The following is a 12,831-nucleotide window of genomic DNA, read 5'->3' on the forward strand; positions in this document are numbered from 1 at the left end:
TAAATTCATCGGAAAATACAGGTGAAAGCCAAACTTGTAACAAACATTTTAAACATGTACAAAAGCCAAACTCTTGGAAATCATGTTTCATCATTTACTACGCCATTTACTAAAGCCACGTTAACCTCTAAAAAATTCACTTTTATCGGGGATGTTTTCTTATTTAATTGAAAAATCCTCCCATCTATTCTCCTAATTCATTAACAAACAGGTTGCTTTCATTACATTTGTATCGTGTACGATTTTCATTCGACTTTTTCATTTTAACCTTCGCCATCAAATTGAACGTCAATTCGAAATCCCAAAGTCAATGACTTTTAACTAACATATAAGCCCTTGAGCCTTCGCTTCTTCGGTTAACATCAAATTTCCGCGAGCCAACAACCAGCTGACAGACCCTCAAAAGAAGCACTCTATTGTTTAAATAGAAACCTCAAGCTTGCCGTTTTGTAAAATAGTGAAAGTGAAATCATAAATGAAAAATTGTATAGCGCGGAGTGAGATTGGCTGATTAGACGCGACTTTGAGAGGAAAATCCCTCAAACTGGCAACACGAACAGAAGTACGCGATTAATCAAACTTTATACTTACGTCGCCATCTCTTTGGTCGTCTTCGACGTCCTGAAGATTGAAATGAACAGAAAATTAAACGTAACAAGAAGCTGTTTCCAGCTTATACCCAGGCCATATTTAACTGTGTGGTGCGTAAAGCCTATAATCTTTTAACAGTGATAACCTCCAGCATCGCCAATTCCCCCAAATAGATAGCCTGCGAACAAGCTCTCCTGGGGGTGGATCCTCTTTCCCCTCCCGCCCCCCACCCCCAAGAGAGCTTGCTCGCAGGCTACCAAATAGATAGATACAGAGATATAGTGAGGCAATAAGTAACCACCAGATAGAATTGCATTTCTTGCAGTCAGATTGAAGTACAAGGGAAAATGACATTTGTCATACGAATGCTTTTTATAATCCCCGGGCTTTAATCCTTACGTTTTCACCTTTCGTTTAGAGACAGCAAACCATTTGTACGGTCCTAATATGTATGTGACGCCGGGTCAATGACGGATCGAAATTTTCGGTATGATCTAGCCCCGGGGGGGTACTCCCTTATGTGACCTTAACGGGAACGTGCGGCCCGATAGGGTATGGTTTCCAGGGTGTTTTGTCTTGAACGGGGTATCTATTTCATCACTTTCTGTCTTTAACAGGGTATCCCTACATGACCTAATGGCTTAAACAGATTGTGATTGCCAATGCATTAAAATACAGTAAGAAACTAGTGTATTCTTATTTCATTCTAGTCTTAAACAGGGTGTGATTTTGGGTTAAATGTCTTAGAAAGGGCCTGAAAATTTTGAATTCTGTCTTAAACGGAATAGGGAAATCAGAGAATTGTGTCTTAAACGGGGTCAGGGTTTGAACGCCCGGGCCCCACCTCCCGACCCAAGCATCTGTTGAGTACCCCCCTCCCCCGAATCTAGAGTAACGTTACGCATCACGCGTACGTTTATATCCTTGTACGTTTTTCAATGTTTCGCTGTTTATATTTTTAAATGAAATTCAGGGGAAAGCATTTGTTGTTCACCTTTCATTTGAAGACAGAAGCCGTTTCTACATTGATTGTTTTTCTATAGTAAACGTGAGACATCTTTATCTATCTTGGCCCGCGAGGTCATAGACTGATTTAGTTGCCAAATTTTCGGTAAAACAAAACTCACCTTGAGGCCCTCAGGTTAGCCTAAAAAACACTCCGGTTAGCCTAAAGAGCACTCCAGTTAGCCTAAATAGCACTTAGGTTAGCTTAAATAGCTCCCCGGTTAGCTTAACGGTTAGCAGTTTATGTTGGGGTTGTTCATGGCTCGCATGCCTCGCATGTTTTGTTCATGCTTTGCACGTCTGGCTCGCATATTGTAAACACTCCTCACGGCCTGAAAACAAAGAACGCGACCGAGAATTTAAAGAATTTGATAACACGACAGAAAACGTAACTCGTACCAGCCGAGTAAAAAAACAAGACCGAGAACAATAACTCGTGGCCCGAAGTCATATCTCTCGGCCCATCGCGACCCCAAAAAGAAAAAAACAATTTGATGATGCTACCGAAACCTTGACTCGGTCCGCCTTACGGCCCGAGTAATTAGCCAAACTGGAAATGTGTAATACTCCTACAGTTGGCAAATACTGATTTCCTCTCTGAATTTTAACTCACCAGAATATTGTACGTATACGAAGCTGAAAAAAAAACCTCGTACGATAAAAATTCCGTCTTCATGAATTCTTAAAGCCCACGAAATCACTCTCACTCGGAAAATCGCTCAAAATTATACGTCCTGTAATAATTGAACAATTACGTTCGTTTGAACCTTTCATTTCCTCCGTGAGGGATGGACAGCAAACATAGAACCCTTTGGTATTTCAACTGATAATATAACAATTTGAATTTAAATCAACTTACGTCTAAACTTGATCCTTATTGCTTTACCATAACGGCCCTTTCTCAAGATCCTCAATCGTTTCCTGCCAGTCAACCTCGCTTTCACGCGTCGTCCACGGATGCGTATGGTGCAACGTACAATGCGCCTAACGCGTCTCCATCGCTTCCTTCGCTTTACGTACCATTTTTTCCTAAGCCGTCTGATCCGTATTCTGCGTCTTCTGAGTCTTAAAATCAGCCTGACGCGCTTTAGTTTCCTCCATTTTCGTCGTCTTCTTAGATACCACTTCCGGCCGAATCTTCTCAGTCCGCACCATCTCCTTCTGATACGCACTCGCCATCGTTTGCCATAGCGTTTAATTCTTCTTGACTTTTTCCTGATGACAATACGTATCCTCCTCCTGAACCTGCGAATACGCTTCTTTCCGAGTAAGTATCTCCTCTTTATTCTCACACGACGCCGTCTGCCACGGTAGCGAATATATCTCCTACCTGTAGAAAGAAGGCATAGAAACACGCTTGTTTAATTATAGAGGATTATGTTTATGTTTACGCTTATGTTTATGTCGATGGTGAAAAAGAACCCTAATTTCTAAACTGAGGTTCTGGTTTTACGACGATCAGATGGCGGACTGATGACTGAATAAGACAAAAAACCCGAAAAAAAGCCCGATGTAAACTTACGTCGTCCTGTAAGGCGTCGTCTTCTACGCCCTGAAAGACAGAAAACAGTTATCAAAATATAGTGTCTCTTACATGTTTCACGATAACTGAACGTTACGTAGTTAATGAACCAAACCACTAATTCTAAGTTAGCTCCCCCACTAAACCATATAGAAAATATGCTCAAAAGATGTTTTGTATTGATGAAATGTTCATATATAGACTACTCGGTTATTCTAAGGATATTCAGCAAGATTTCTCTGCGTCGTCTGTATTTTGGTCAGTGACTATAATCTTGACTGTTTGCAATGGGCCATTCTACAGTTGTGTGCTTGGTGTCATTGTCTTGTATTGGAAGCGAGGCCTGGGGTTACCTTGCTTTGATACAGAGTTAGATGATGTTAAATTCATCGGAAAGCAGAGGGAAAAGCGAAACTTGCATCAAACATTTTAAACATGGACCAAAGCCAAACCCTTGGACATCATTATGTTTCATCATTTACTACGCCATTTACTAAAGCCACGTTAGCCCCTAAAAGAATCACTTTCATCGAGGATGTTTTCTTATTTAATTGTTCAGTTCAAAAAACACATTTTGTGTGAAACGAACTCTTAATTCCAAGTAGACTTCCTACTGTTTGGAGAGAAATATATAGCACTAACAAAAACATAATCGTGAGCATAAGCTCGCTATGATAGGAAAGACATTAGCAAAAACACGAGTTACAAGTGTCGTCTAATAATAATAATGATAATAATAATAATAATAATAATAATAATAATAATAATAATAAAAAGAAGAAGAAGAAGAAGAAGACAACTTCATAACATCTGTATCCGCTTATGTCGCTATGTATCAGCTTATGTCTTATGTCAATGGTGAAAAAGAACCCTTAATTTCGAAACTGACGTTCTGGTTATATGACGGTCAGATAGCGAACTGATGACTAAATAAGACATACTAGCATAAGCCATAACAGAGAATTGCCGAATTCGCATACCAACTGGGTAGATTAAACATTTTTACCCAGAACAGTCACTGGATTAGGTTAAAACAATTTGACGCCTCTCTTCCGATTTCTATGCTTTTGATAGTTGGCTCGAGGTAATTTTCAGTAGTTAAAGTTCACCACTAAATTTTGTCCGCGTCTGATTGGTTTAAGTTGATCACGTGACGTTATAGTGTCCATCCGTGAAAGGACACTGTCAGGGCGGGGTGTCCATCCGACGAAAATGCCCGGACGATAGTACCCGTCCGCGAAAAAGCCTCCCATATATTCTTCTAATTCATTAACAAACAGGTTGCTTTCATTACATTTGTATCGTGTACGATGTTCATTCGACTTTTTCATTTCAACCTTCGCCATCAAATTGAACGTAAATTCGAAATCCCAAAGTCAATGACTTTTAACTAACATATAAGCCCTTAAACCTTCGCTTCTCCGGTTAACATTTGTCTAAGAACATCAAATTTCCGCGAGCCAACAACCAGCTGACAGACCCTCAAAAGAAACACTCTATTGTTTAAATAGAAACCTCAAGCTTGCCGTTTTGTAAAATAGTGAAAGTGAAATCATAAATGACAAATCGTATAGCGCCGAGTGAGATTGGCTGATTAGACGAGAGTTAGAAAGGAAAATCTTTCAAACTGGCAACACGAACAGAAGTACGCGATTAATCAAACATAATACTTACGTCGCCATCTCCTTGGTCGTCTTCGACGTCCTAAAGATTGAAATGAACAGAAATTTAAACGTAATTAGCCAAACTGGAAACGTTGGCGAATACTGATTTCCTCTCTGAATTTTAACTCACCAGAATATTGTACGTATACAAAGCTGAAAAAAACATCTTACGATAAAAATTCCGTCTTCTCTTGATGAATTCTTAAAGCCCACGAAATCACTTTCACTTGGAAAATCGCTCAAAATGATAGGTCCTTTAATAATTGAATAATTACGTTCGTTTAAACCTTTTCATTCCCACTGTAAGGGATGGACAGCAAACAAAGAACCCTTTGGTATTTCAACTGACAATATAACAATTTGAATTTAAATCAACTTACGTCTAAACTTGATCCTTATTGCTTTACCATAACGGCCCTTTCTCAAGATCCTCAATCGTTTCCTGCCAATCAACCTCGCTTTCACGCGTCGTCCACGGATGCGTATGGCGCAACGTACAATGCGCTTAACGCGTCTCCACCGGTTCCTTCGCTTTATGTACCATCTTCTCTTAAGCCGTCTGATCCGTATTCTGCGTCTTCTGAGTCTTAAAATCAGCTTGATGCGCTTAAGTTTCCTCCATTTTCGTCGTCTTCTTAGATACCACTTGCTGCCGAATCTTCTGAGTCCGCACCATCTCCTTCTGATACGCACTCGCCATCGTTTGCCAAAGCGTTTAATTCTTCTTGACTTGTTCCTGATATAAATACGTATCCTCCTCCTGAACCTGCGAATACGCTTCTTTCCGAAGTAGTATTTCCTCCTTATTCTCACACGACGCCGTCTGCCACGGTAGCGAATATATCTCCTACCTGTAGAAAGAAGGCAAAGAAACACGCTTGTTTAATTACAAAGGATTATGTTTATGTTTACGCTTATGTTTATGTCGATAGTGAAAAAGAACCCATAACTTCCAAACTGAGGTTCTGGTTTTACGACGGTCATATAGCGGACTGATGACTGAATAAGACATATTAGCATAACCCATAACAGAGAATTGCCGAATTCGCATACCAACTGGGAAGAATTAAGTAACATATTTACCCAGAACAGTCATTGAATTAAATTAAATCAATTTGACGGCTCTCTTCCGATTTCTATGCCTTCGATAGTTGGCTCAAGCTAATTTTCAGTAGTTAAAGTTCACCACTAAATTTTCTCCGCGTCTGATTTGTTAAAATTGATCACATGACGTGATAGTGTCCATTCGTCGAAGAACACTGTCAGGGTGGGGTGTCCATCCGACGAAAATGCCCTGATGATAGTACTCGTCCGCGGAAAAGCCTCTCATCTATTCTTCTAATTCATTAAGGAGGGACTTCACCTAAACGCTATTTTCCGCCACTCTACATGGCTTTAATGGAAAAATCTCGTTCACGTTTCAAGCAATCCAAAAACTTTACCGTCATCCCGTGAAGCTGTGTTGTGGGGTGTATTGTGAATTTTTGGATGATTTTTGGGTATATTTGGGAGGAGTAGTTTTTCTACAGGAATTGGTAAAATTAAGAGAAATAAGAAATATTGAAGATTTAGTAAAGTTTTAAAATTAGAATCTGTAGTTAATAATTAATAGACGGACACCAAGTTAGTCCACTAACAACCTGGGGTGCTCTTGCGTGGGTATCAACTGTCTGTTGGTGTTCAAAAAATCATTTTCTTTCTTTTATCTCTTCTTAAAACCTTCAAATTTCATTCAAATTTAGGTGTGATACCCCCTTATCAAACAGGTTGCTTTCATTACATTTGTATCGTGTACGATGTTTATTCGACGTTTTCATTTCAACCTTTCGCCATCAAATTGAACGTAAATTCGAAATCCCAAAATCAGTGACTTTTAACTAACATATAAGCCCTTAAGCCCTCGCTTCTCCGGTTAATATTTGTCTAAGAACATCAAATATGCGCGAGCCAACAATCAGCTGACAGACCCTCAAAAGAAGCACTCTATTGTTTAAATAGAAACCTCAAGCTTGCCGTTTTGTAAAATAGTGAAAGTGAAATCATAAATGACAAATTGTATAGCGCCGAGTGTGATTGGCTGATTAGACGAGAGTTAGAAAGAAAAATCCCTCAAACAGAAGTATCCGATTAATCAAACATAATACTTACGTCGCCATCTCCTTGTTCGTCTTCGACGTCCTGAAGATTGAAATGAACAGAAAATTAAACGTAATTAGACCGACTGGAAACGTTTAATACTCGTACAGTTGGCGAATACTGATTTCCTCTCTGAATTTTAACTCACCAGAATATTGTACCTATACAAGGCTGAAAAAAACATCGTACGATAAAAATTCCGTCTTGATAAATTCTTAAAACCCACGAAATCACTTTCACTCGCAAAATCGCTCAAAATTATTCGTCCTGTAATAATTGAATAATTAAGTTCGTTTAAACTTTTCATTTCCTCTGTAAGGGATGGACAGCAAACAAAGAACCCCTTGGCATTTCAACTGCTAATATAACAATTTTAATTTAACCCAACTTACGTCTAAACTTGATCCTTATTGCTTTACCATAACGGCCCTTTCTCAAGATCCTCAATCGTTTCCTGCCAGTCAACCTCGCTTTCACGCGTCGCCCACGGATGCGTATGGTGCAACGTACAATGCGCTTAACGCGTCTCCACCGGTTCCTTCGCTTTATGTACCATCTTCTCTTAAGCCGTCTGATCCGTATTCTGCGTCTTCTGAGTCTTAAAATCAGCTTGATGCGCTTAAGTTTCCTCCATTTTCGTCGTCTTCTTAGATACCACTTGCTACCGAATCTTCTGAGTCCGCACCATCTCCTTCTGATACGCACTCGCCATCGTTTGCCAAAGCGTTTAATTCTTCTTGACTTGTTCCTGATATAAATACGTATCCTCCTCCTGAACCTGCGAATACGCTTCTTTCCGAAGTAGTATTTCCTCCTTATTCTCACACGACGCCGTTTGCCACGGTAGCGAATATATCTCCTACCTGTAGAAAGAAGGCATAGATACATGCTTGTTTTACTACAACGGTATTGTTCTTCTCCTTTACCATAAACTTACATTGATCATAACTAGAAAGCGGGGCAGAAAAAATTTACTCGGTAAATATGCGAAATTGAAAAATCCGAAAAGACGGAAAAACCGGCTTCAAACGATTACAGTCATTTATATGGCCGAAAAGATACTTGCCGATCTTCTTTTCAAAACTCTATTAGTTTTTGCACTAGTTTTAAAATACAAATAGGTCCTTCAATTTGAAACATTTTTCTACTGTTGCTATCATTACTAGAATTAGTGTTAGCATTAGCTTTAGTATCCGGACAAAACGCTATAATAACTTATACTGAAGTGCTTTTGCCCGGATTTTTTTTTTCAAAAGCAATTACTTTTGGGCAAAGAAATGTTTGTGTTCGTTTAAACTTACGTCGTCCTGTAAGGCGTCGTCTTCTACGCCCTGAAAGACAGAAAACAGTTATCAAAATATAGTGACTCTTACATGTTTCACGATAACTGAACGCTAAGTAGTTAATGAACCAAATGACCATTCTCTAAGTTAGCTCCCCCACTAAAACATATAGAAAATATGCTCAAGAGATGTTTTGCACGGATGAAATGTTTATATTTAGACCACTCGGTTATTCTAAGGATATTCCGCAAGATTTCTCTGCGCTGCCTGTATTTTAGTCAGTGAATATAACCTTGACTGTTTGCAATAGGCTATTCTACAGTTGTGTGCTTGCTTGTATTGGAAGCGAGGCTAGGGGTGACCTATCTTTGATACAGAGTTAGATGACGTTAAATTCATAGGAAAGCACACGGAGAAGCGAAACTTATACCCCCTTATCAAACAGGTTGCTTTCATTACATTTGTATCGTGTACGATGTTTATTCGACGTTTTCATTTCAACCTTTCGCCATCAAATTGAACGTAAATTCGAAATCCCAAAATCAATGACTTTTAACTAACATATAAGCCCTTAAGCCCTCGCTTCTCCGGTTAATATTTGTCTAAGAACATCAAATATCCGCGAGCCAACAATCAGCTGACAGACCTTCAAAAGAAGCACTCTATTGTTTAAATAGAAACCTCAAGCTTGCCGTTTTGTAAAATAGTGAAAGTGAAATCATAAATGACAAATTGTATAGCGCCGAGTGTGATTGGCTGATTAGACGAGAGTTAGAAAGAAAAATCCCTCAAACAGAAGTATCCGATTAATCAAACATAATACTTACGTCGCCATCTCCTTGTTCGTCTTCGACGTCCTGAAGATTGAAATGAACAGAAAATTAAACGTAATTAGACCGACTGGAAACGTTTAATACTCGTACAGTTGGCAAATACTGATTTCCTCTCTGAATTTTAACTCACCAGAATTTTGTACGTATGCAAAGCTGCAAAAAACATCGTACGATAAAAATTCCGTCTTGATAAATTCTTAAAGCCCACGAAATCACTTTCACTCGGAAAATCGCTCAAAATGATAGGTCCTTTAATAATTGAATAATTACGTTCGTTTAAACCTTTTCATTCCCACTGTAAGGGATGGACAGCAAACAAAGAACCCTTTGGTATTTCAACTGACAATATAACAATTTGAATTTAAATCAACTTACGTCTAAACTTGATCCTTATTGCTTTACCATAACGGCCCTTTCTCAAGATCCTCAATCGTTTCCTGCCAGTCAACCTCGCTTTCACGCGTCGTCCACGGATGCGTATGGTGCAACGTACAATGCGCTTAACGCGTCTCCACCGGTTCCTTCGCTTTATGTACCATCTTCTCTTAAGCCGTCTGATCCGTATTCTGCGTCTTCTGAGTCTTAAAATCAGCTTGATGCGCTTAAGTTTCCTCCATTTTCGTCGTCTTCTTAGATACCACTTGCTGCCGAATCTTCTGAGTCCGCACCATCTCCTTCTGATACGCACTCGCCATCGTTTGCCAAAGCGTTTAATTCTTCTTGACTTGTTCCTGATATAAATACGTATCCTCCTCCTGAACCTGCGAATACGCTTCTTTCCGAAGTAGTATTTCCTCCTTATTCTCACACGACGCCGTTTGCCACGGTAGCGAATATATCTCCTACCTGTAGAAAGAAGGCATAGAAACACGCTTGTTTAATTACAGAGGATAATGCTTATGTTTACGCTTATGTTTTTGTCGATGGTGAAAAAGAACCCTAATTTCTAAACTGAGATTCTGGTCTTACGATGGTCAGATAGCGGAGTGATGACTGAATAAGACATATTAGCATAACCCATAAACAAAATTGCCGAATTCGCATACCAACTGGGCAGATTAAACATTTTTACCCAGAACAGTCATTGAATTAAGTTTTAACAATTTGACGGCTCTCTTTCGATTTCTATGCCTTTGATAGTTGGCTCGAGGCAATTTTCAGTAGTTAAAGTTTACCAATAATTTTTGTCCGCGTCTGATTGGTTTAAGTTGATGACGTGACGTGATAGTGTCCATCCGTGGAAGAAAACTGTCAGGGCGGGGTGTCCAGCTGACGAAAATGCCTGGATGATAGTACTCGTCCGCAAAAAAGCCACCCATCTATTCTTCTAATTCATTAAGAAACAGGTTGCTTGCATTTCATTTGTATCGTGTACGATGTTCATTCGACGTTTTCATTTTAACCTTCGCCATCAAATTGAACGTAAAAATGAAATCCCAAAGTCAATGACTTTTAACTAACATATAAGCCCTTGAGCCTTTGCTTTTTCGAGTAATATTTGTCTAAGAACATCAAATTTCCGCGAGCCAACAATCAACTGATAGACCCTTAAAAGAAGCACTCTATTGTTTAAATAGAAACCTCAAGCTTGCCGTTTTGTAAAATAGTGAAAGTGAAATCATAAATGACAAATCGTATAGCGCCGAGTGAGATTGGCTGATTAGACGAGAGTTAGAAAGGAAAATCTTTCAAACTGGCAACACGAACAGAAGTACGCGATTAATCAAACATAATACTTACGTCGCCATCTCCTTGGTCGTCTTCGACGTCCTAAAGATTGAAATGAACAGAAAATTAAACGTAATTAGCCAAACTGCAAACGTTGGCGAATACTGATTTCTTCTCTGAATTTTAACTCAGCAGAATATTGTACGTATACAAAGCTGAAAAAAACATCGTACGATAAAAATTCCGTCTTCTCTTGATGAATTCTTAAAGCCCACGAAATCACTTTCACTCGGAAAATCGCACAAAATGATACGTTCTGTAATAACTGAATGATTACGTTCGTTTAAACCTTTTCATTTCCACTGTAAGGGATGGACAGCAAACAAAGCACCCTTTGGTATTTCAACTGATAATATAACAATTTGCATTTAAATCAACTTACGTCTAAACTTGATCCTTCTTGTTTTACCATAACGGCCCTTTCTGAAGATCCTCAATCCTTTTCTGCCACTCAACTTCGCTTTCACGCGTCTTCCACGGAAGCGTATGGTGCAACGTACAAGGCGCTTAACGCGTCTCCACCCCTTCTTTCGTCGCAGGTACCATCTTCTGTTACGCCGTCTGATCCGTATTCTGCGCTTTCTAAGTCTTAAAATCAGCCTGACGCGCTTTAGTTTCCTCCATTTTCGTCGTCTTCTTAGATACCACTTGCGGCCGAATCTTCTGAGTCCGCACCATCTCCTTCTGATACGCACTCGCCATCGTTTGCCATAACGTTTAATTCTTCTTAACTTTCTCTTGATATAAATACGTATCTTGCCCCTGAACCTGCGGATACGCCTCCTTCCGAGGTAGTATTTCTTCTTTATTCTCACACGACACCGTCTGCCACGGTAGCGAATATATCTCCTACCTGTAGAAAGCAGGCAGAGAAAACACGCTTGTTTAATCACAAAGAACTATGTTTTAAGGTGGCCCAATACAGTTTTTTATTGTAGAGGTGTTAGAAGACGTTATTTAGAAACTTTGTATTTCTGGACGCCCAAAATTAGTATGGTGTAAGACTAACTAAGAAAGAATGTATTTTCGTACGTTTTGTTGAGCTAAGTACCGTTTCCATGGAAACGCAGCGAGCTATTAAACGTCCATAAATAGTAGGACTTTTTGATTTTTAGAAAATGTACTCATTAGATTTTTCCTTTTTTTGTATCTAGAAAAACTCACAAAACACTGACACAGTTGCACTATTTTCATGTAATTTTAACAGAGAGATCTCCTGTAAATATTGATTTTGCATTTTAATGTTTTGTGAAGATACCCTCTGTTAGATTTACGTTTCTCTGTGTAGGGGAGTTACGCTTTTAGGGAACTATTTTCATGCCAAATTTCGCGAAATTCTAATGAGCGGTTCCTTAGAAAACAGTTCATTTCCACGAAAACTACCAGTCGCAATTTTTTGCTGAAATGCGCATGCGTGGCTTTAATTGGGTTTCATGGCAAAGATGAAAAGCATTCAAAAGGTCTTGGTGAATGACGTTTTTGCTCGGAAAGAAAAGAAAAAGAGTCCAGAAACGAGAAACTTAGTTATTTAGGATCAAAACTTTACTTTATTATCCATTTCATGTGAAATTGAGGGATCGCTTCATCGACCGCCGTATTTGCGTACCACAACCCTTGCGCGCGCTTAAGGACGGTGCCTACTAATAGCGAAGTATTTTTGCGCAGTTTATCACTATGCGGGAAAAGCAGATCTTAGTAGCGACTTCTGAAATCCAAAAAGAAAATTGGGGGTAACCACGCAATTTTTAGAGATAACTAAGCAACAATTATTCTAAAAAGCAGCAAAATACAAAGCAATGTATGGCGCTTTTTTCCAAATTAAAGCTTTATTATCTCTGAGAAATGCATGGTTATCCCCAATTTTCTTTTTGGATACCAAAATCACTTGCTAAGTTCTGCTTTCTCCGCATAGTTTTAAAGTGCGCAAAAATATCCCTGTATTAGTTGGCACCACCCATAGGAAACCCAAGTATCTCGAGATGCGCAGAACGTATGCGCAGTAACAATAGTAGGCACCGTCCTTAATAGCATCACTAACAGAATCTGTAAAGCGCGCGCAAACTGTGTTC

The 12,831-nt window shown here is 39.2% G+C and overlaps 1 protein-coding gene across 1 annotated transcript in view; it reads right to left on the minus strand.

Annotated features, from left to right (window-relative positions):
- The window catches only part of LOC146467642 (uncharacterized), a 129,211-nt gene that overhangs the window by 64,559 nt on the left and 51,821 nt on the right, over window positions 1-12,831 (minus strand). The window contains exons 40-51 of the mRNA XM_085125187.1: window positions 11,145-11,615; window positions 10,775-10,804; window positions 9,410-9,880; window positions 9,029-9,058; window positions 8,220-8,249; window positions 7,311-7,781; window positions 6,931-6,960; window positions 5,163-5,633; window positions 4,793-4,822; window positions 3,115-3,148; window positions 2,456-2,922; window positions 592-621 (exon numbers count right to left, since the gene is read on the minus strand). Of these exons, the coding sequence (XP_084981313.1) occupies window positions 592-621; window positions 2,456-2,922; window positions 3,115-3,148; window positions 4,793-4,822; window positions 5,163-5,633; window positions 6,931-6,960; window positions 7,311-7,781; window positions 8,220-8,249; window positions 9,029-9,058; window positions 9,410-9,880; window positions 10,775-10,804; window positions 11,145-11,615 (2,565 nt within the window). The remainder of the gene's footprint in view (window positions 1-591; window positions 622-2,455; window positions 2,923-3,114; window positions 3,149-4,792; window positions 4,823-5,162; window positions 5,634-6,930; window positions 6,961-7,310; window positions 7,782-8,219; window positions 8,250-9,028; window positions 9,059-9,409; window positions 9,881-10,774; window positions 10,805-11,144; window positions 11,616-12,831) is intronic.

This window comes from Pavona decussata, unplaced genomic scaffold (genome assembly GCF_977016875.1).
Source record: "Pavona decussata unplaced genomic scaffold, jaPavDecu1.1 SCAFFOLD_134, whole genome shotgun sequence".
NCBI lineage: Eukaryota > Metazoa > Cnidaria > Anthozoa > Scleractinia > Agariciidae > Pavona > Pavona decussata.